Source organism: Alosa alosa, chromosome 20 (genome assembly GCF_017589495.1).
Source record: "Alosa alosa isolate M-15738 ecotype Scorff River chromosome 20, AALO_Geno_1.1, whole genome shotgun sequence".
NCBI classification, from domain to species: domain Eukaryota; kingdom Metazoa; phylum Chordata; class Actinopteri; order Clupeiformes; family Clupeidae; genus Alosa; species Alosa alosa.
Window position 1 is genome coordinate 24,304,315 of NC_063208.1, and position 24,758 is coordinate 24,329,072.

General features: G+C 44.0%; 1 protein-coding gene across 3 annotated transcripts in view; it reads right to left on the reverse strand.

Moving 5' to 3' along the window:
* The window catches only part of smap2 (small ArfGAP2), a 27,656-nt gene extending 4,086 nt beyond the window's left edge, over positions 1-23,570 (reverse strand). Inside the window, exons 1-5 of one of the 3 annotated variants that reach the window (XM_048230539.1) lie at positions 23,366-23,569; positions 23,044-23,176; positions 2,781-2,914; positions 1,482-1,567; positions 626-704 (exon numbers count right to left, since the gene is read on the reverse strand). In XM_048230539.1, coding sequence (XP_048086496.1) covers positions 626-704; positions 1,482-1,567; positions 2,781-2,914; positions 23,044-23,146 — 402 coding nt within the window. In that variant the 5' untranslated portion in view covers positions 23,147-23,176; positions 23,366-23,569. Of the gene's footprint in view, positions 1-625; positions 705-1,481; positions 1,568-2,780; positions 2,915-23,043 lie in introns of all 3 variants that reach the window. The other 2 variants (XM_048230540.1, XM_048230542.1) reach the window with 2 other exon arrangements.
* Positions 23,571-24,758: the final 1,188 nt, after the last annotated feature.

A 24,758-nucleotide genomic window follows, 5' to 3' on the forward strand; every position in this document is an offset into this window, starting at 1 on the left:
TTGGGCAACAGATTATCCAGATTAGTTATTAGTTAGTTATAATCTGGACATCTTCAATCATCAGTGAGCAACTTGTTGTCATTATCCAATCAGAACACTAAGAGCCAGTCATCATCCAATCAGAACTCTGAGAACCGGTCATGTGTTTGCCCAGCTACATTGCTCAAAACCCTGCCACGTGTAACTGACAAGGCAAGGTAAGGAAACGGCCACTTCACAGATGATTTTAGCCAAAGTGACTTACAAACACTAGCAACGTTGGGGAATCTAGCCTGGGCCAACCGTATTCAAAAAGCAGAGATGGTAACCACTACACTGCCACACAGCATTGTGTCAATTTAGCTCAAGATTATTCGTTCATTTTTATTTGTTTGTTTTCTTGATAGGGAAAATGCTCATTAATTGACAGACAACATACAACATTAGCTGTGAGTACTAATTTTAACCCCTGGATTACTTGTCCCTAGCCTGTCTGAAAAAGGCAGCCTGGAATAAAAGATATATATATATATATATATATATATATATATATATATATATATATATATATATATATATATATATATATATATAAGCTGTGCAAGATGGCACCCAGAGCGGAGAGATACTTGATGTGCACGCTCACCCTGTAGGACTGGATGTCTATGCACTTGTCCATGTACTTCTTCTTCTCATACTTGTCACGGATGAACATTTCTGCAATTCTGGACGATACTGGTCAAGGGGCTTTGCTCACAGATGAACAGCGAATTAGAATGTCAACACACTCAACTCACCAGGTCAACATTAAAGGAACCATATGTAAGATTGTGGCCAAAACTGGTACTGCAATCACTTTCAAATTACTGTAGAGTGTATCCCCTCCCCCTCCCCCCCCTCGAGGTTGCCAACCCAGATGCTGAAACACTACTGACTTTGTGATTAGTAGACAGATGGAGGGTGGCGCATCAGGCCAAAACACAACATAACATGACAAAACACAACATCAACATCAGTTGAGGGCTGCAACTTCACTTTTTAAATGACAATATCCTGGCCGGACTACTGTTGTCAGTGATATAAGTATTTGAAATGAACATGATTTCTTAATGTCTAGTGACATATCAGGGCCATTTTATGATTAATTGAAATACATTTCTTACATACGGTTCCTTTAATATAATACAATAATATAATATAGAAAATATACTGTACTTGAAGACAAACTATACATTAGCTGAAGGTAAAGAAACATGATCTTTGACTTTTCATACACAGAGAACCTGAGGGGTTCTCAAAAGAGCTTACCTTTGGTCACGTGTGCACGTGTGACATACATTTGCAAGCCTTAGGATTGACACAGTTATATATACACACACACTTCTATATTTAGATTAGATATACAGGTAAGTCTCACACACACACAGACACACTGATAAGGCATATACACTTCTGTGTGTAGACAGTCATACACTCAGCTACATATGAACAGAATAGGATACTGATCGGTTTCTGGACGTTGGAAGCACTCTGGTAGGAAAGCCTCGTAGAGTCGCCTGGCCTTGGCATTGCCCATCTCCTGCACGGACTAAAGAGGAAGACCAATGAGCATTTCATAAACTCAATATTGCATTACATAGCCTCACAGTATTACAAGTATAACTCAATACTATTTACAATGTGTTTTAGGGTTCCCCATGTAGTTACAGTCTGAGACTGAAAATGAAAAATGACTGAGAGCATTTGGCTACAGTAATGATAATTACCACACCAACACAGCTCAGCGTCGAGTCTGCAGCAGACAATCCTCCAGGTAAAGGAAATTAAATCTGCAAAATGGGCATTCTAGTCGGGGGAACTTGATTATGCATAATACTATAAAGCCTGAAGCAACGCTGTCTGCCCTCCAGGCCCAGCGTCTGGCTTTATAACCAGATAGAACTCTAAATATCCCATAAACACAGAGGTCATTAAAAGCTGGAAGGAGGACGCTGCATCTCGAAGCAGAGGAGAGGTCAGCACAAGGGCATGGGACGGGATGCTTGGACTAAAGTTACTCCTAATTAGAGCTGCTCTAAGTGATGTTTGAATGTCCTGCCAACTTTGCACCACTTTGGCTTGACAACAATGTGAGTCCCCGGCTCTCTCTTCAATATATGAGGCATAGCATAATAACTAGACTAATGGGATATACCCTGACTCATAGATATAATTATAGTTATTTAGTTTATCATTAGTTTGTTAACTTGGGTAATAGTTATTTATTAATTACAGTCTGCCTGTCTCTGTCTTTCACATATTCCCTCTCTCAAGGTACATTGTTTTTTTTCTAGCCACCAGTATGTGCTATCCAGTATGTTTGTAGTTTCAGAACTACTGAACTGCTGCAACTATTTTTGTGAAAGTCATAGTATTTATGGTCACTGACTTTGCCTAAGTAATATAACATAACTACTCAGGGTAGCTTTGATTTTCAGGTGACATTTCTCTTTCCAAATCATTTCCATACAGTTTTTTAGTTACTAAACATAAGTAGTCCTACTGCATAAAGGCAAACACCAACAAGTGATGCTAATGTTTAGAACTTTTAACAGAGCAAAGCCCACTGGCAGGCATCTGATGCGTGTAGACACCTAAGCTTAAAAATGTTTCTATCTGCTGAGCATCAAATGTCCTCGCCAGTGGCCGTTGGCTTTAAGGTTATGACTCGTAGCAGCTTTAGCTGTCAGGTGACCAAAATTTTTCCAGATAGACAGCAGACACACAAACCCATTACTCTTAGCGGCTCAGCGACGTCTGACCTGGATCTGCTCCTGGGTCCACTGGTCCAGGTTGACCGACTTGACCCGGGAGATGTGCACCCCCAAGTTCCTGTGGATTCCCGCGCAGCGGATACAGATAAAGATTCCCAGATTCCAGGAAGCCCATCTGGGACCTGAGAGAGTGAGAGAGTGAGAGAGAGAGAGAGAGAGAGTAAGAAAGAGATTAATTGAGAGAGATGCAGAAGAGAAAAATGGAGAGGGTCAGGGAGATGGAGAGAGAAATAATAGGGAGGAAAAAAGATGAAGAGGAAGATGAGAGAGAAAGAGGAAGAGGGAAGCAGGGAGAAAAGAAAAGACATAGTTAGAGAATCTGACAGAAAGACATCAAACCATCTCTCAATAATGACTTTATTCAGCAGTGATTGACCCACCAAACGAGTCACGCTCATTTTGAAGTATGGGCAGCAGTGGGGTGCCTCATAATCTGAACACCTCCACCCACACACACACACACACACACAGACACACACACACACACACACAGACACAGACACAGAAGATGAAGCTCTGAGCACCAGCAGTTAGAGCACACAAGTCTAATCACGAGGGCGAAGAAAGAATGGTAGACCATGCACCAGAGACAGACACTGATAATGAGAAGGAATGTGTGAGAGAGACAGACCTGTGAGTGAAGAAATAAAGATATGTGTGTGTGTGTGTGTGTGTGTGCCAATGGCATTTCACAGCCAAAAAAAGAAAAACAACAGTCTATCTCCACCTCTGCACCTTCAAAGGGAGTGTATAGTTTGGTCACTGCAGCAGCATGATAAATACACACACACACACACACACACACACGTACACAGCAGACAGACAGCGGAAGAGCATACTGCAGAGCGTGACTAACACACCAGTCATCACCCCTCCATGTCTCTGCTGAGTGTGTGCACCTCCACATCCTCCAGCAGGTACCAGTCATGGCCATCGCTGCCCACCCCACTCCACACACACACCGCCGGGCAAGACCAGCCCCTCAGGGTGGCCCTCCAGCCCACCAGAACCGCACCGAGGCTACGCATTTAGTGCTAGTGGGAGTCGAACTCGGGGGGGATTGTTTAGTGCTGGTCGAGAAGGTGTGTGGGATGTACGTGTGTCTGTGTCTGTGCCTGTGTATGTGTGAGGTGTGTATGTGGTGTGTGTGTGTGTGTGTGTGTGTGCGTGCGTGCGTGCGTGTATGTGGGGTGTGTGTGTGTGTGTGTGTGTATGTGGGGTGTGTGTGTGTGTGTGTGTGCGTTCATGTTTTCAATGCTGAGGAACAGCAACAGCAGCTCCGGGGAAGAATACGTTCCAAATTATGTAACGGTTCTCTTCGGAGGCAGTATGGAGCTTCAAAGAGAATCTGGGAGTTACACACACACACACACACACTCGTTCTCTGAGAGACTGAGATTTTGCTTTAGTGGCATGCTGCCATATCAAATGCAGTTCCACCTGCAGAGTTCAGGCAGCAGGGGGCAGCACTGAACACTGTCTGCCTCAGTGCTGGTGGACCGGTCAGCCTCTCGGGCTGTCGCACTCGATTGGCCAGGCGGGGCGGTGATGTCACAATGGATCGCCGTGGAGACGCCTGCATGCAAACAAGCCCTGCCCTCCCCCTGCGGAACAGACAAGAGGCGGGCGGCTGACCCTGTTGTTGACACACAAAGCACCTCTTGTGGGGCCAGCTGTGTGCACCCTGTGACTGTTTTTGTTGTTCAAGGGCCCCCACCCCCTCCAAAAAATCACACACACACACACACACACTGACAGACCATCAGACAGACTACACATTCACAGATCCAAACATTGAAGGAAGTATGTTACACACGTAGGCAGGTCTGATTAAAACACAGAATGCATTGTGCCATTTTTTTTATTCTGAACTGCATGATTATGGGTAAACAATGCATTGTCGCTTCCAGATGGATAAACTACCTATTATTGCAGAAATGGAGCAGTACTTTGCAAGTTTTTTTTTTTGCAATTGGCTTGCTTAGTCCACACAGTTGCAGTCCGTGTAAGACAAGTTTGTGCACATGCCCAAGATAATTTTTGCATTGAAACCCCATATTTGTGATATTGTCAGCAAGTGGCTGATATTTCAACAGCTTGTTAAAACAAGTGAGGGGTTAAAACAGGTGAGTGAGTGTTAAAACAGGAGTTAAAACAAGTGTCCATGTAGGACACTAGCAAGGACAGCCTGGTTTATGCATTACGATCTGTTTGCAAGCCTCTAGTCTAGCTACACCTTGTGCAATTACAACAACAGGAAGTCTGCTGTCATTTCCAATGGAACGTGGCACCTATTGGACAAGTCGCGTCGCGGCACTCGTTGAACCGAATCAGACACTGGGCCCCTGAGAAAGCCTGTTTGGCTCTGTGTGGCGGGGGCAGAAGGGAGTCTTATCACATGCCAGCAGTGTGCTCAGTCATCAACACGGGATCAGGATCAAACTGCATGAGTGGGGAAGGGCCGGGAGCCAGAGGAGGAGAAGGATATCCCCTCAGGGAGGTGAAGAGAGAGAGAGAGAGAGAGAGACACTCTTACACAAAGACAGAGAGAGAGGGAGAGACAGAGACACTAACTCACTGAGAGAAATAGAGAGAAGGGCAGTGCTGGCACTTCAGACAAATAGGGACAGAGGACAGGACAACAGACAGACGGTCACTCTGCTCTTGTCCTTCTCAGCCATCAATCCTTCCTCTCTGTTTCATGGCAGCAGGATAAGCAGCTTGAGGGGGTATTATGGAAGGCTTTTGGCTAGGGGTAGGGCTCTGAGTGTGTGTGTGTGTGTGTGTGTGTGTGTGTGTAGTGGCAAGTGCATGACGCTGCTGTCTACTGTATGTGAGCCTGGTCATAGTGATTAGGGTGCTCGTGCTCTCCAGTTGTCCCTGTGTGGCTCCATTCAGCTCACTGGCCTCATTGCACTGCAGCATTCAATACCAACTGCTCTAGTCACCACTACTCACCCATCCATCCATCTATCCATCCATCTGTCTGTCTACCCCCCACCCACCCATCCATCCATCCATCCACCCATCCATCTATCTGTCTGTCTACCCCCCACCCATCCATCCATCTGTCTGTCTGTCTGTCTGTCTGTCTATCCCCCATCCATCCATCCATCCATCCGTCTATCTATCCCCCATCCATCCATCCATCCATCTACCTATCTATCTTTCTATCTGTCTGTCTACCCATCCATACATCTATCCATCCCTCCATCCATCTATCTATCTATCCATCCATCCATCATCTGTCTATCTATCTATCCATCTATCTATCCCCATCCATCCATCCATCTGTCTACCCCCCATCCATCTACCTATCTATCTTTCTATCTGTCTGTCTACCCATCCATACATCTATCCATCCCTCCATCCATCTATCTATCTATCCATCCCTCCATCCATCTATCTATCTATCCATCTATCTATCCATCTATCTATCCCCCCAACCATCCATACATCTATCTGTCCAACTATCTATCGATCCATCCGCCATCCATCCTTCAAAAGTGGCACCATCTTTCCTTCCTCAGCTGGTCAACTACTCTGTGTAGGTCATTTACATTAAAGAACACTTAACTCATTAAGTCCAGGCCTTTATTTGTCCAGAGGTGTTATCTTTATGGTCTTTTCTATAGCATTAGCATATGGTTAGCGTTTCAACAGAAAATGAACAAACATGGCAGTATGTGCTGTGCTGTGCTCCATTTGCTATACTCAATGACTCAACCCATGCCTGTTGGAAATCTACTTTAACAATTACTTGTGCCAGACAGCAAACACAAAGGCATTGTGAGGAAGTGTTATTTTGGTAACCAAAAAAAACCTTCACATAAAGGGTCTGTGTGTCTTTAGCTTAGCTACAGTGGAGGAAGGAAAGGAATGTTTGCATACCAAAAGAGATGCATATTCACCAGTTGTTAAAGACCAAACGGACAGATGCTTAGAGAACTGTACAAGAAATACTGATTTTTCAAAGTTTTGCTTTATATACTGTAGTCTACAACACAGATGAGAGCCAGCTTATCCAGGTGGTCTAGACAGTAGACATAAGCTTAGGAAAACTTGTCTCTGGTGTGGGATTGCTGGATGAGAATCTGAGACTGCACCTTTAAGGTAAAATGTAAGCAAGTGTGTGTGTGTGTGTGTGTATGTTTGTACAAGCATGTGTGTGTTTGTGTGAGTGTGTGAGAGAGAGAGAGAGAGAGAGAGAGAGAGAAAGCCTTTAACTTCCGTTATTAATGGCTTGAGGCCCTCCATTAGGAGGAAGGAAGCAGACAGAGCCGGAGAGACCATCAGGGCCCTTAAAGCTTCTAGCTTGTGTGTGTGTGTGTGTGTGTGTGTGCACATGTGTGTATATGTGTATGTGTGTGTGTTGGTAGTGGTGGGGCAACCTGGGTGAACTGTGGGGATGACTAGTGTGGAAACACACCGCCTGAGGTCAATAGGGTGCTTATCAATTCTGATGTTCAAAGGTTGTGTGGACACAGTACCAACTATTTATTTATTTGTTCCCTCAGCGTCAGATTCTTGGTGGATGAACATAGACTACTTCATATGGCCTTGAACCAGAAAGGAGCTGGGAAGGTGATTGGTCTTTCGATTGGTGGTGGTGCAACTGACCTATGAGCTGGAGCTAGCATGCAGGAGCCAGACAGGTTGTGGGTTCAATTCCCAGTTGCCCCCATTGTGACCTTGGGCAAGACATTGCTCTGATGAGATGCGCGCACACACACACACACACACACACACACACACACACCAAACACGTGGGAACATGTGCAAGCCGTGCCTATTTTTGAACTCTGTCGATACAGTGGGCTGAGGATATTTTGTTTACAGTTGATATTGAATAACTTTCATAAATGCGGGCTTTTGTCTCTTCATAAAAATGTCCGCCTCATCATCGAATAAAGAACATCCCTGAAATGAGTTCTTAAGAGACGTCTTGAGCACAGCACATGGCTATTAATTCTGTTTTAAAACATTTCACAGTGACCAGTGACGATCCTCTGTTTACAATCTCTGGGGCAAAGGGATGAATATAGATCAGCAAAGCGTCCCTGTTATTGCGACACTCAGTAATGACAGGTCTATTCCAAACCAGCTTAATGTTATATCTGACGTGAGGTGACACAACAACAACAACAACATGATCCACAGGATGATGCCGCCCAGGGCACATGTTCAGGCAAGACTTCACTGCTGTGGGCACACAACACCAGCTCAAGCTCTGATCTAACGGGAAGGGCCGGTTTCCCCGTCGTGGGCTGAACCTTGTTCTAGACTAGAAGAGAGCGACTCCATTTGCTCACTCAGAGCGGTCATTTGCCTCTTGAGCTCCCGACACATTTGATTGCAGACAGGTTTGCTTTCTTTCTCTATTAAATGATTTCTGGGGATAATGAGCTTTCAGTGCTAGGACTAGGTTTAACCTAAAAGTGCAGAACACTGGCCCGATAAGGAAATGGTAAATGGACTGCATTTATATAGCGTTTTTATTCTCCTCATGGCACTCAACACATTTTACAACTTCATGCCTCATATTCACCCATTCACACACACAGACTCGTACACTGATGCCTAAGGCTGCCATGCTAGGTGCCAACCTGCACGTCGGAGCAGTGCCGTGGGGTTCAGTGTCTTGCTCAAGGACACCTCGACAGGGTCAGGCTCGAGTCGGGCTCGAACCAGCAGCCTTCCGTTTGCCTGATGCCTCTCCAGCCACCGCCACCCCAAGATATGTGTGTGTGGTAGGCCTAGAGCATCGGCTGCCTGTAGGATTGGTGGGGTAGATGAAAAGTTTAAAAACAACAGATAAGATTGCAGATGATCATACTTAAGACCTACTCGCCGTAAGTAACAGCAAGTTCCGAGATTGATCCGTTCAGAGCCTTCGATGGAGGAAGAAACCAGTAGGCATCCCTTGGATATCCCCTAGAGCTAGTATTGACAGATGTAGTGGTGATTCCTAGCTAAGGTCTCCTCGGCTCTGTAGCTTAAATGTTGTTCTATTGCTGTATGTCGCTTTGGATAAAAGCCTCTGCCAAATGAATAGATGTAAATGAAACCAGACCTGGCTGCATTTCAAGGTGACTGCAGCTCTAGAGGCAAATGACCACTCTGAGTGTGCACCACTACATTTGAATTTTAAAGAGGAAATGCTACATGGTGGACCATAACTAATCTTATTCGTCATAAAACCAGTGATAGGGTAGAGGATAACTCAATGGAACCAAAGACTTGTAAAACACAGCCCTGCATCTAATTACTCACAAAGTGAATAACTGCATGATGTTTGAGTTACAGTGGGCATCTTTTATTTTGTATTTAGTCAACGTTTTTTTCCTCTCTCACTTAACACAATGAGCATCCTAGGGGAAGCATACCGTGTCACTTAATTGCTGTCTGTTCCTCCTCATTGAATTAAGGTAGGTAGTTATGCGACACACACACACACACACACACCATGACTGTGTTGTAGGTCTAAGTACTGTATGCTTAATGAACACATTTGTATGTACTCCACCCTCTATTTTACAAATGTGTGTAACAACTGAATTCATTAAACCCCTTGAATAGCAGACTAAGGATAGCTTATTATTTTACCCTGCTGCAACATACTGTTTCAGCAGACCCTGATAAAAGATATGTACATGTGGGTGAAATGACACTCCCGGTAGGCTACATCTAGTAGGCTATCACAAATTAAAACCTGGTCTAGAGTCTCAAGTCCAAAGAATTTTTAAGACCCAGGGGTATTTCAGTCATTGTTGTTTGAGATCATGACTCTAGGTTGGGCCTCAGTATGCATGTTTTACTATTCCTGAATTAGAAAAGTACAACTATTAAGTTCTTTTGTGTAGCAATGACAAACCTGATACTTGTCTCGAACACAAAACAGCACTCAGAAGAGTGCTAACCTGGGGATAGGCCTACACCATACACGCTGCACCCATGTGAAGTGCCAATCAAAGAAGACCCAAGGGAACCATATTGCACAATCCTGCACGACTCTCGCCAAGACAGAGACAGCTGCTAACAGAACACTGGTAGAGACGAAGACCTAATACAGTTTCCTCCAGACCAGTACAGCATGCTCCTGAATCAGTGCTGTGTGACTGTGGCAACATCCAGCAGGGTCATTCCACGCCAACTGACCACCGCCTTGCAGGTTAGCCCATCATGGATTATTATGGAAAAAAAAAATTAAATAAGACTGTGTGCTAACATGCAGCTACAGAAAGCCTACAGACTATAAGCTAGTGACACATGAACATTGTGTTAGTTCTCAGAGCTAAAAGGGGAACCAGATTTAGTCTGGCAAGCTCAGCAGATGTGGCTGTTGGGATGTTAGCTAATAAGAGCTCTGGTTTCTACTTCCTCTTCCTCATTTCCTCACAGTCTTTGTTTTCTCTCGCACGCGTTCATGTGCGTCTGGCCAGTGCGAACCCGAACGCGTCCAGGCCACAGGGAAGCCAACCACTGGGCAGAGGTGGAAAGTAACGAAATACATTTACTCACTTTACTGTATTGAGTAGTTTTTCTGTGTATTTTATATATTTTTTAAGTAGTTTATAAAATCGGTATTTTAAATTTTACTTGATAACATTTTGAGTGAAGTATTGTACTTCGCTACATCAAAAATCCCATCCGTTACTTGAGTAAAAAAAAAAGTTAAGACTAACGAAAACGAAAAGGGAGAGAGAAAAAAAATCGCTACCTAAACCACTAGCCTAGTGATAATGATCAGCATGTAGCCTACACTTTCTATGAGCCTACAACAAAAAAAATCGCTACTCTAAACCACTAGCCTAGTGATAATGATCAGCATGTAGCCTACACTGTCTATGAGCCTACAACAGGACATGAATCAAGCTGGCCTGGCGCCATGCAGTCTTTCTGAAAGTGGAGACTGGATCACGAAATGCATCAGATTAGCCTAACCTATGAACGTATATTCCGCTATTCCAATCGGTTGTCTCAGTTCGCTTTTAGCACTAATGATTATGGAGATATTTAAGCAAACACCATGGGATTTCGTGGTTTTGACGCTTGTGCTCACCTTTTTTGGAAAGAAGTTTATTAGCAGTTGTTTCCCTCAGTTTGATGTCTCTTTTTCCTGTTTTGGCCTTTGTTTTTAGTAACCTGACTTGGCTTTTTGGAGAAAGACATTGCACCAGCAGCAAAACAATTAGCGGTCCACTACTAGCTTATGCTCAACTAAATAAACAAAAGATAGACTACCTTATGAATCGTGCAGGCAGGATTCTAAACCATTTAGCTCTTTAGCAAGGGAGAGTGAGAGGACCTTACACAGTTTTCACTATGTTTTGTATACAAAATCCAGTCAGTCAAACTTTAAATTTCGTCTGACATTCATTTTGACATTTAATTTGGAAGTTAAAATATTCAGTTAAAATAAATATATGGTGGAAATAAGTATTGAACGCTTTTTTTTTTTTTTTCAGTAATTAGCCTAAACTTCCAGTGAGTCTATTCAAATGTTCACCATTATATTAACACACATATAAAAAATCCAAACATAAGAGTTTTGTGTATTAAAGTGGAATGACACAGGAAAAAGTATTGAACGTGCCTACAGACATTTCTTCAATACTTTGTGGAAAAGCCTTTGTTTGTAAAGACAGCTTCAAGACATTTCCTGTATGACAAAAAACTTATTGGTCGCAGTATCAGGTCTGATTTTGGCCCATTGTTCTAAACAGATTCCAGGGGTCCCTCTTGTGAATCCTGATCTTTAGTTACTTCCAGAACTATTTAATTGAATTGGCTGCCTTCAAGTCTTTCTGGAGCTTTCCAAGTGGTCCTTGGCTCTTGAATTGACTATCCTTCTGACTCCCTGGTCAGAAATATTACGAGGAGATCCTGTGCATGGCCGGGTTGATGATGCAGTGATGTTTCTTCCACTTGCAGATAATGGCTCCCATGCTGCTTACTAGAAGATTCTGATGTTTTGAAATGCATCTGTAACCAGTTTCATTGATATGTTTTGCAACAATAAGGTTGCAAAGGTCTTGGGAGAGCTTTTTGCTTTTATCCATCATGAAATGTTTCTTGTGTGACACCTTGGTAATGAAAAAACCTTTTTATAGCCCATCAATATGTAGGCTACTAACCAAGCTTATATTAATTTGCACAGATAGAAAGGATAACTACTTTCTATACAGATTCCAGCTCGTTCCTTCCCCTTTCCTTGCCTTAGTGCTTTTTCTTAGCGTGTTTAATACTTTTCCCCTGTGTTATTCCACTTCATTACATGACTCTACATATGGAGCTGTTTGGATTTTTTATGTGTGGATTACCTGAGTTATTACTAATGCCTAGTGAAAATGTTGTGCCCCCTGTATTTTGCACTTTTTGCACTGGAACCCTGCTCAAATCCAAATATAAAAACTCCTGCATTGGGGCCTTTATACTTGTGCCCACTTTCCCCAGTAACCAACTTTGAAAATCAACTACTGCTCAAACTTTCACATAGATCTCCATTTCTCAACGCCCTTTTCAGGCAAGTACCTCCACTCGGGGCCATATTGCAACACTTTTGGGCACTTATCGTGGCATCTATTTCAGCAGAAATGCGCAGCGTAAGGCTTCACAACACCAATCTTGCTCCAGCAGCGAGATCACAACAGATGATTGGCACGATATCTTCACAGCACACCAAATGATTGGCTCAATGTATTTTACAACACACCACATGATTGGCTCAATGTATTCACATGTCAACGTTTTGCGGCGGAAGGGTTCTGAAATGTATAGACATATGATGTGTAGACAACTGCCATATTGGCGTTACAAACTAACCCCATGCATTACTATGAAGGATTTTTTGAGTGCTGTATCTCCTCATTAGAAAGTCTTTGGTAAAACTGGTTGTTCATCTCCTCCAATGAACCACATCAAGGTATTATAGGAGTACAATATTTTCATACTTTTTCCACCTCTGCCACTGGGAAAGACGCCACCTTCCCTCTGGGCCAGAGTGCAGCAACACTTTTCTGTTACTTGCCCATGCACACGCCAGTGGCGACATTTTCAACTGACAAGCATTCGATTAAACAATGGATTTTACTGAACTTAATCACAACCGACACAGTGGCGGTGGCAGAATTTAACACTGAAAGTGGAGTCGGCGACTATGTATGGAGGCCTTAAGGCATCCGTTTCTCAAACTCAAGATTCGGACGTGTTCTCATATCCGTTTCTCAAACCAAAGATTCGGACATGTTCTCATATCCGTTTCTAAAGCATAAGATTCGGACGTATTCTCATCTCACCTGCACTGTCCCGTGCTGGATGTGGCGCAACAAAGACAGGTGCTCCCATTGGGTCTCAGCCATGCTTCGAAAGCTATAAGACGCAACGAGCGGAGTTACGAGCTGGCCACCTGACATGGGTCTGAACAATGGCAGCAGCACTGCTTTAAACAAACCGTCCAATCAATGGAGATCCATCTCTGGGAAGGGAGCAGAGATAATGACATAATGTCATGGGGAGCCTGGACAGAGCCCACCAATTCCACAGGGAAGGAGAGAGAGAGAGAGAGAGAGAGAGAGAAAGAGATAAAAAGAGAATAAGAGAAAGCATGAGAGCTAGAAAAAGACATAAATCAGACATTAGAAAACAGACACAATTGGGGTAGAAATATGAGAGAGAGATGGAGACTGACAGATGAAATTAAAGACATAAGAAAGTGGAATTTTGCAGAGGGGCAGCAGAGTCAAACTGGCGATGGAGGAAAGGAGAGAGAGAGACGAAAAGAGTCGATGAAAGAGACAGGCTGTCGGAGAAAGCTAACACATTGGACTTTGATTCCTGCATCATAGATGCCTGTGATTCAGCCAGAGTGATGTGTACAGAGTACACACACACACACACACACAAATCAGAGGTACACTACAGTGTGCAGACTGCAGTGGGAGAAAACGTCTCATGTATACACACACAGACAGGAACAGACGGCGTGCACATGGTGAGCTTGTCCAGATCCCACGAGGCTTATGCATAAGTCCCCATATCCACGACACACACACACACACACACACACACACACATACACACACACAGAATGAAGGAAGGGGGGGGCATTAGCCCATTTCTCACCAATGTAAATGGATTGCACAGAAACATCAGGCTGTGTGATCTTACAGGGTCTGACTGCCAATCCCTAATGAGGTGCTAGAACGACTGCTGAGCTTCAAAGTGTCAGCAAGCACACAGAAGACAGGCAAATCCCATTGATTGTGAATCCACCAGCACAATCAGCAACACATGCAAAACACACCTAAGAAACCACCGGACCCTGATCTGTCTAGACTTCCTCACAACTAGGAACTAGACATTATTTAGCCATTATCCACTGATATGCAATTACGGTATTCTTAATATTATTAATTCAGAGGGAATTCTAGTGTCCCCATTTTCACGGCAGTATATTTAGGCAGCGAGACCTCTGGTGAGGGGATTCTCCTCGACCCAGATCGACGGCATATAGCCTTAGCCTATATCTCTAGGCCAGCCACTGACCTCATCAGTAACCAAGCAGATCCCACTACGAGCATATGGTCTCCATGGTTTATTCAGAGACTACACTTAGAGGCAGTGGAACTGGACCGTCCGTGATCCGTCACTGGGACATTAATAGGCCTAATTCCCCTAAATCACTGCAGCAGCATCTGCAGGTTGACATGACATGAGATGACATTTCACATTATTGGACAGTTTCCTGTATATGGGTTTAGCCTCGTCCTAAAGTCTCCTTTTAGTCCTGGAGGGTTAATCCATACAGTTAATGGGCTCCATGTTTCCTTGGCATCAGGTATACAGTAAACCAAATTGGCAAAACTATAAATGCGCAAATAGTGATAAATGCTGCATCTAACTGACACATGAGAGATGAGGAACTGCCTTAAATGCCCCTTAGCCTAGGCTAGTGTGGAGTGGCGTGATCCTTGTGATCAGGGCTGCTAGATCACGACCCCAACATCAAAAGTTCCCTGGGAGTCGTAAGTGCTAAGCCAGCCTAGGCAGGCTAATAAATGCACACATGCTTCACTCACTCTGGGTAAAAGCTACTCCTGAATAATACATGTAAATGCAGTGATGACTTTCCATAGTCAATGCCACTCTACTTCGAACTGATCCATGCGAGTCCCTCTTCGGAAAAGACTATATTGGTCTGTTTTAAGCCTGTCTGACAACAACAGGTCTCAGTTTAGGCTCTTTGGTAGAGAGCATTTTGACTAGGTTATCTGAAGATGGAGTCACGTACATGTGAAATAATTCTGATACAGTGTTTTTAAGGAAATCACTGCAATATTTATGCATTTGGCAACCTGCTTGAGAATACAGCATGTCCAGTGTTGCCACATTTGGTCAAGACATTGAAGAGATAATATTGACACAAGAGGCTAAAGCAAAACACTTTGCTTTGGCTAAATGACCCCTCTCTGTATGCCTAAAGAAGCCCAGATGCCTAAGCTTTTTTTGCCCTGATATTTTCCTAGACACAAAAAAGACATTCTTGTCTGGCAGCCATTTTGTTTAAATATCTTTGACATGTCTTCAGATACAGATAGCGTGTGATTTATTCACTGCTGATAGGAAAAAGCTTATTATGACCACCACACAAGCAAACAGCAGTCATATAAGTTTAGTCAGAGTTTTTTTTCTTTTTCTTTTTTTTCCCTTCAGTAATTTTGTATCAACAATTCCCGGGACACTGAAAGACCAGGCTGCACGAAACTTGGTGGGTATGTAGCCCCACAAGGACGACACGGAACCTTGTTTTTCGTTTTGATCTGTCACCCACCGGCGGCACCTGGCCCCCCGAAAGGAGGGTAGGCCGGACACAGTTTTCTGTCAATATCTTGAGAACCGTAGGGCCTAGAATGACCAACTTTTTTCTGTATGGTGGTCTCAAGGGGGCATGTCAACCCATCCCATATCCACTCATTTGAGGTATAGCGCCACCTAGTTAAAAAGTGAAAAAGCAGGTATCTTTGCCTTACATGTTCAAAACTGCACAACATTTGAAGAGTAGGATCATTATGACACCCTCTGATGACACCATGAAATCACAAGCTAGCACTGCCTGGTGTTTCTCTACAATGACAACTCAAATTGTCCCAAATACCAGCTTTGCTAATCGGATGGCCATTACTGCTATTTAGCATATTAGCAAGTCGGTTTATAGGATTTATGCAATTACATGAATCTAGCACTTCTGCAGAAAAATAAATGTTTTTAAGCTTTCATTGTGCCGTTTTGTCCAAAGCTCCAGTTCCCTCATGTAGTTACTGTACAGTACGGCCCTCTCACCTAAAATAACCTTCACCAAACCTGAGTCATTGCACTGTGCCACACTCACACCACACCTGCAATCTCACTTAAAACAACAAGACCTCTGTGTGTGTGTGTGTGTGTGCGTGTGTGTGTGTGTGTAAAGACCATTCCACTAGCACAGGTGAGAACAATATTACTCACATACAGGGATGTCACGGTACATTCTTGAACCTAAAGGCACCGTAACCTGCCACTGCATCTCTAACAACAATGTATACAGACCCAAACAAAAAATGGATTTTGTGAACCGTTCCACCATAGGTGAGAACATAAATCTATACTCACTAACACAGTCACCAGGCGAGTCCCCAACACGCTCAGTGGCACACTCTGCCGGCACACAGAGTGCTCTTGATGAAGCATGCTGGAGCTGAAGAGCCCATGGATGATTGGGCAGATATGGAGTGTGTGATAATGAGCAGCAAGGAGGGCCAGCCAGGACTTCCCTGAAGAGGGTACACACACACACACACACACACACACACACACACACACACACACACACACACACACAAACACACACACCACCACACACCTCACCTAGCCCCCCCCCTCCATCCAAAAATCATCCCATACCCTTCAGCTTCTTCAACAGCTTCACAGGTGAGGTATCCATGGTAACCAGCCGAACACAGGCATGCAAATTAGATTCTGGGTAGCCAAGGAAGCCGTTGAGAGGTCAGTGATGACCGCTTCCTCTTCTAACACAGCTCATTCGACTTTCTCTGCTACCATACCTTAACATCTCCTGCAAGCGCCTGTCAAGGCAAATGTGGCATTTCATTAGGAAGGCTCACTTCTTTGAAAAAAAATTATAATAATTACTTCGCAAATCCAATTACGATCCTTGACCAAAATGTCAACCAATAACCTAAATACAACAATCTGCCCTACATTCAGCAGAACGTGGGTGGAACGTTTGCTTCAGGCTACAGTATGTGCTTTTTAAAAATTGTGATGTCAGAAGTGGGAGATGTGAAAGCCTGTATTGTGTAATTACCTAGGTTATGACGCATGCATAGGCCCACTCATGTGACCCACCCCACCATTACACCCCCACCATTACACCCCCCCCCCCACCCCACCCCACACACACACACACACACACACACAAACACACTAACACACAAACCACTCATCTGCTCTGGCTCCAAGTTGCGGTCTCTTATCTACTTGTCTTGATGCGACCCCCTGCCCCCATCCAACCCCCCCCCCCACGGTGCACCATCTCCAACTGAGGAGCAGGCTCCCTATGATTCAATCAGGAGACACACAATACAGCCTTTCTTTTTCCGCCCCCACCTTCTGTGTTTGTGCATCTCCCTGTGAATTTGGCTAATTGAACCAGTCAGTAAGGTTAGTCCTGATTCCCATCATACTTCCTGTGAGTCCTGATTCCCATCATACTTCCTGTCTGTTTACCAACTTCTTCATGGTTGTAAACTTGTGCAGAGCCTAGTGACTTGGATTGCTATTGCATAAAGAGCAATTATTCTATGTTGCGGTTGAAGTGGGGACTCTGACATGATATGTTAAAAACTAAAAACTAGGGATGCACGATATATATATTATTAGCTGATAAGTGAAAAAAATGAAAATATTATTATCGGTCCGATAACAGAATTCTGGCCGATCATTTGCGCCGATATTTTAAGTCTTAATTTAGGCCTACGTAAGGTCCGTCTGGCTACACTGAGCTAGCCTACTTGAGCTTGGTTGGCTATACTTCTTCCTCAATATAATGTCAGCGGTGTGAATGTATTTCACCACTCTAACAAAATCTGTGGATATGCTCATTTGGGAATCTGTGCATCTCAACATCCTCTCTGAAATGATCCGCCATTTAACCTTAACAGAGCTGAGCTCAGCCCTATCTAGAGCCGTCTTGTGCTGGTGTGTTTGCACTTTACCGCTTGGTCGGGGAAACAAATAAACAAACTTCGTTAGTGGGACGAAAGTACATAAGTAGGCCTAGTTCTAAGTTGTGTTTTAGTATTATATTTGCATTACTTTAGCTTGGTTTTTGTATTATTACCTAGAAATATGCTAACCATTCCTGCTTCAGTTCCAGACAGGTCATCATAATAAGTTATTAAAACCTTCGGGGCTAACGCCTTCATTTCTGCTGCAGCAGGTTGTGCGTAACAGAGTAGACGGACATAAGATACAGTCTGAGGAGTTGCAGCTTTATTCAGTTACCCGCAGTTGAAACTAAACCTTTCCCTCACAAACTCTGATTTGGTCGCTATACTGTAGCTTATTCAAAGCTGAGCCGTTTATCCTCCGTTTATGAGCGTTTAGTCCTAAATGAAAACGATTCAAACTCTCTAGCCACTCACCTGCAATTTACTGACATCAGGTTCACTTAAAGGAGCCACACATACTGTAGGGCTAGGCTACTGTTATGTTGTTGACTGCCATACTATTGAGGACTATTATGAGTTCTGTCCATCATTTGGTGGAAGGTAAAATTACTGCAATAAAATTGTGCTTATTAAATGCTTTCCCCAAAAAAAATTTTTTCAAGAGTAATATTATCGGTTATCGTATCGGTATCGGCCACAACAAACAAATAAATATCGGTTATTGTTATCGGCCCAAAAATTCCATATCGGTGCATCTCTACTAAAAACTTAAAGATATGCTAACTACTTTGTGATCAAGTGCAGACATCAGGCACTTATTTTACTTTCAGAAGCCACTACGGCCATTTTTAGGTCACCCCAGCTACAACATGTCTGTGACCGTGTTATAGAGCAGAGTGCAAGCGAGATTGCTGCCAAAAGTGTGAAAGGCCTGTCACGGCCATATGGCCTCCCCTTCGCCTAGCTTTGCAGAGGGTCATTCTTTACTTCCTCTGGTGCAGTGGTAGCGTCTTGCATGTATAGTATGTCCTGCACCAGCTGAGAAGAGTTAGGACATATGCTACAACTAAGGTGGAGGTACCATTTATAACTTACCTCCATTTTCACCCTTCACACACACTGCTGATCTAACAATCCCTCAGTGCGCTGGTCTTGATAAAGACATAAATGCATACTCCCAAATACACCCCTTTTCTCACAGTGCTAGGTTTGACTGCTGTATACGGACAATTGTGGATGTTTGCAAGTCCGTGTGACAAAGTCTTGTGGGAATCAGAATACCTCTGGCACTCAGCAGGATAGATGGCAGTTTACTTAGACAAATTACGATTGGACAAATGTGAACTGCATCTTGGCCAAGTTCCAACCAGTATAGTAGGGATAGAGGGATAGATGGATGGATGGATGGATAGATAGATACTTTATTCATCCCAATGGAAATTTTAGAGTTGGCTGTTGTAATTTGTGAGCTGTATTATCAAATACACCGTTTTGTGATACCAGGTAAGGGGGCAGTAACAAGTCCCCCCTAACCTCCCACCTCCAATAAGTTGGCTTCTGCATTAAAGTGCAATCCTTTCCCCCCACCCCTACAGGTTTGTGAGAGTGCCTGTCAGTTGTAGACACCACTAACTTCCCATGCATAATAAACCCATAAACTCAAACACACACTGTACGCAGAGTAGACACACTTCACACACACACACACACACACACACACACACACACACACACACACACACACACACACTCCACAGAGAATACAAACTGCCATGAAACCTTGAGCAGGATGGGCTATTATATGGCTCCCAGCTGTGGGGGTGCAATGACTCATGGGAAAGGGTTCAACAGAGTAGCACCTCCAATACAAACACTCTATTACCTCAGAAAACTAACAAGGGAAAAGAAGAAGGAGAAGGATGAGGTGAGGAAAAGAGAGAGTGAGAGAGAGAGAAAGGAGGAAAAGAGAGAGTGAGAGAGAGAGAGAGAGAGAGAGAGAGAATGAGAGGAGAGATGATGACACACAGAAAGGACTTCTCAGTTGAGGAGACAGAAGCCGAGGCGTGTATAAAGAAGGATGAGAACAGAGGAAAGAAAAACAAAAAGAACACACAACACACACACACACACACACACACTCACACACACTCACACACAAAAAATGGGACTAAGCATGAAAGCTTCAGTAAAAAGGAGGATATGATCAATGAGGTAGGGAGGGAGGAATGGAGACAGCAGACAGATAAAAAATGTGAACAGGGAGCGGTCCTGAACAATTTGTTCCGGCCTGCGAAAAAGTTGGTAGGCTAGCGTTCAGTAGGCTCGCGTTCAGTAGGTTTGTATTCAGTAGGCTTGCGTTCAGTAGGTTTGTATTCAGTAGGTTTGCGTTCAGTAGGCTTGTATTCAGTAGGTTAGCGTTCAGTAGGCAGTAGGCTTGCGTTCAGTAGGCTTGTATTCAGTAGGTTAGCGTTCAGTAGGCTCGCGTTCAGTAGGCTAACGTTCAGTAGGCTAACGTTCAGTAGGCTAACGTTCAGTAGGCTCGTGTTTAGTAGGCTAGCCTAGTTCTTATTAACCATCAGTATCTGGCCATCATTGTTTTCAACAAGCACTCCAATCTGACTCAGCCATAGCATGACACAGGCAAACCATGATGTCTGCAGAGCGTGATTACAGCAACAGCAGAGGAGAAGAGAAGGCAAGGGTGACCTGATTCTTGAGTTGGCAAATCATTCTCTAGCTGGATGCAAATCTTTTCCGATGAGATAAGCTTACATTAAAAGTGCGGTATGTGGAAATCAAACAAAACCACTACTGGCTGACAATAGTGGACAGGCCTACACAGTGCGGTGCTGGGAAAGGGACAGGGAGCGCTCTGTAGCCGTAGCACCATGCAGCCGCTGTGCAGTCACTGTGTTCCCTTCACCAGCCTAACCACTAATCCCAAACAAGCCTGCTAATAAGTCTAAGCACTGACATGATTAGCTGCGCTGAGAAACACACACACACACGCACGCACACGCACACGCACACACCATGCAGCAGCATGGCTTCACAGGCAGATGGAAGCCATCCAGGGCTTTTCCCCCCAACATGCATGCAGATTTCCAGCGCTCCAGGCACTGTTCTCATTTTCAAGGCACCCCAGTCAAAGCCCTGCCAAAACTGCTCAACAGAAAGCCAAAGTGACTGGAGTTGAAAATTGTGTTTTGAGAGTCAGTTTGTGTTTGTGCTTCTGTGAATGTGAATGTGTGTGTGTGTGTGTGTGTGTGTGTGTGTGTGTGTATATATATATGTGTGTGTGTGTGTGTATATGTGTGTGTGTGTGTGTGTGTGTGTGTGTGTGTGTGTGTGTGTGCAGAGGCTAGAATGTCTGCAGCTTAGCAAAAAGCAAAGTACTGCTATGCTGACAAGACCATGTTGTGATCTGGACCAGATGCAGAGCACTGACAGTGGCTTCAGAATCCATAACACCCACTGTCCAAGTCCACTGTCCAAGTCAGTGGGTCACCCCAGCAAAAGCATGACAAAGTGTGACATAAGCCTCAGTCTTCAGCAAGCAAAAGCACTCAGAGTGCTGCTGCTGCTAACTGACTGACTGAATAACTGGCCCTGCTGTGATGAGCTGATACTGATACCCATGACCGTGACATCGAGGTTGCAGCTTATGTCTGTCTCTGTGCTCTAGTCAGTGGGTCACCCCCGCCACAGCAGGTTTGTGAAAGGCGACAGGGCCGGCGGGCGATTCAGGCACGTGGAGCGGGTTGGGTGGAGGTGGGGGTTTATGGGGGTTTGAGAGAGGCCAGCCAGATCAGTGTGCAGCGTGAGCTTCCTGCTTCTAAACTATACTGGGCTGTGAACGTGACTTCTTGGAACTGAGGAGAGGAGAGAGAGAGGGAGGGGTGGGATTAATTCTGTGCTGGCAGATTTGCTACATTGATAGAAAAGGTGACAGGAAGAAAGAGAGAAGGGGGGGTCAGGGAGAGCTTGAGATGGATGGGGGGATTTGAGATTACAGCCAGCCAATGCCAGGCCACGGTGAAGACAGACGGACGGGATCACATCCCCTTCTGAGCCCTGAGCCAGAGGCCAGACAGGACTGTCCACTGCGAAGGTCAAGGGTTAAGAACACCTGTCAGTCTTGAGAAAAAGTGACAAGGACATCTGTAGGCTTAGAACACAGGCCTGGATGGTGCTGTTGAAATGGCTACAACTTCACTCGACTTTCCATAATTCACCATCTTTATATAACATTCACAATTCAAACTTTAAATTCTGGGTTTTTCAGCTATATAATCTTTCCTCATTCAAATAAATCAACAAAAAGCCCTGCCCTTATGAAAGTCTGAAACAGATATTCCTTTTCAGTAAAGCAGGGGTTGTTCCGCATAGGTAGCAGGATGTGATAATAACGTTGCAATCTGAGCAAAAGTCAAAACAGGAAGTATTGTTGCAAAACAAGATGTGCTGCTAAACATGTAACCGCAAGGCCGATGAAGTCATTCCTGAATTAGGCAATGAAACAAAAGATAGGCAGCTAAACTCAACAATGACTATACACCCACCACTGTTCCGACACGTTCAGCACTCAGCAGGTATTTCTCAATGGGAAAACTAAGCAACCAACCCAGGATAATAAAGCAAGAGGAGAATCATCAGGATTTTGAAAGTGTTATATTTAACGACGTTAAAACTAAACACACTCGTAAAATCACATGCTCAAGCGCAGGTGGTTACAGAGAATTCACATCATGCTTAAAATGTGCTCAAAATACACTGACTGCTTGCACCTGACTGAGACCGAAATATTTGCTAAGCTCATGCCCGATAGTGAAGATGACAAAGAAGTTCCACCACCACCACCACCACCGCAAGGGTGCAGAGGTTACAGGCAACCTAAAGGCTTGCCAAGCCATTTATACTTGCTTGGAAATGACTCTTCTGGGAACCGTCCGGTTTGCTAAACAACTGGGCAAATCATGCAACATAAGTCACGATGGTGAGACGAAAAAGCCAAGCGTTACCTTTTGCTTGGCAGTCGGCGCAGAACTTGTTTTCTTCCAAAGCCAGAAGGGATGTAAGGACTGCTTGGTATCTGTCAATGTCTTTCACTGATTTCCCCGTCATTTTCCTCTTCTCCCACTGTCGCTGGTTACGCTGCAATCAATAACTTCCGCTTTATGAGGACACTCGAGACGAAAAAAGTAGGCTGCTGCGTCCGTCTTGAAGAGGACACGTAAATTGATTTGCAAAAGAACGGGACAAGCCTATCTCTTATCTGGCAACGTTAGCCGACAACTGCTAGCTAATAACCAGCAAGCTAGCTAGTTAGCAAACCAAACTTACGTTAAAAGAAGAGAGTAGCTCTGCTTCTTTAGATGATGGATGCAGCCGATTAATCTTTTCTTTCTAAAACAACCGGGTGTTCTCTTGTCTCCGCCTCTGTCTTAAGCCAAGTGCAGGCAGCGGAGCACTCCCGTTACCAGACCTACTATCCAACACTAATACGCTAGCTTGCCGTGTTCACGTTTAAACCCCACTACAGAACGGGTTGTATTATTCTCCTGCCTCTTGTGAAGTCTCATGATAAGTAATAGTGTAAAAGGAATTTTGCTGCCACCTACAGGAGGAGGCTACTTGTAAGATTTAGTAGGTCTAAACATAGGCTATAGTAATCGAGATCAGTTTTGTTAACCTCAGATTAAATTAATTGTACAGTGATCTCTTTTCAGAGCCCTATCGCTCAGTATCAACATGATCTCATCGATGTTAAGCAATCTCTTTCAAAAAGTAGGCTATGACGTGCAAGCTTGAATATGCAGTGCTAGTAGCCTAGACTATCCTGTGGGGCCATCTGTTGGTCAAACCGCTCAGTCCTGTACATCCGTTCCGCGAAAATAAATCACACTTCAATTTGTCTCCATATTTTACTCCATCCCCCACTCTTGAAACTTTTGTGTATGCTTGTTTGGCATGCCTGAGTGTGTGTGTGCGGCTGCACAGAAAGTAGCCTACTGGTGCTGAAAAGGTGAATAGATTGTAGAATAGCCAAAGAAGATGTAGCATTGTTATAAAACCTTTAAAATCTCTAAACAATCACAAGTAGGGCAGTTCATCACAGTTCATCCATTGCAACTGGATTGATGAAAGGTCACTTACACCTGTAGGCTACATTGTATTTGGGAAAAGCAAAAAGGTATCAGCATAATGTTTTTGTTTTTTTATGTATTTATAAACAAAACATCTCTGTCAGTTCCATGTCGTTTTCAACAGCTATCAAAACAAAGGTCATTTTGGATGGATGGATTTTTTGTGAATGTTTCTTCTTCTACATAAGATTTTAGTCATCTTTAGTTCATGTAATACTTTATTGTCAATGCACCAATTAAGTAACAGTAGTCTGAAACGTTATTGTTAATGCACAAATTAAGTAACAGTAGCCTAGTCTGAAACGAAAATGCTGTTTTACATCTAACCAGTGGTGCAAATAACTGACATGTCCAAATGGGCCTTGATGAAATGCGCCGCTAGACTGTTCATACACATTTTAACGGGCCAAAGTTGAAGAGCTTTGTCCGTTATTGTTCGATTGCAAATATAGGCTGATTCATGTTCCCTTGCATTGTTTAACTGAGGTCCATGGCTAGTCTGGCTTTCATCAGACCAAGCTCAATCTTTTAAGAAATCAAAAAATAAATAGCGGGAGCAGATCAGGCTGGGTTCACCCAGCCTAGTCCAT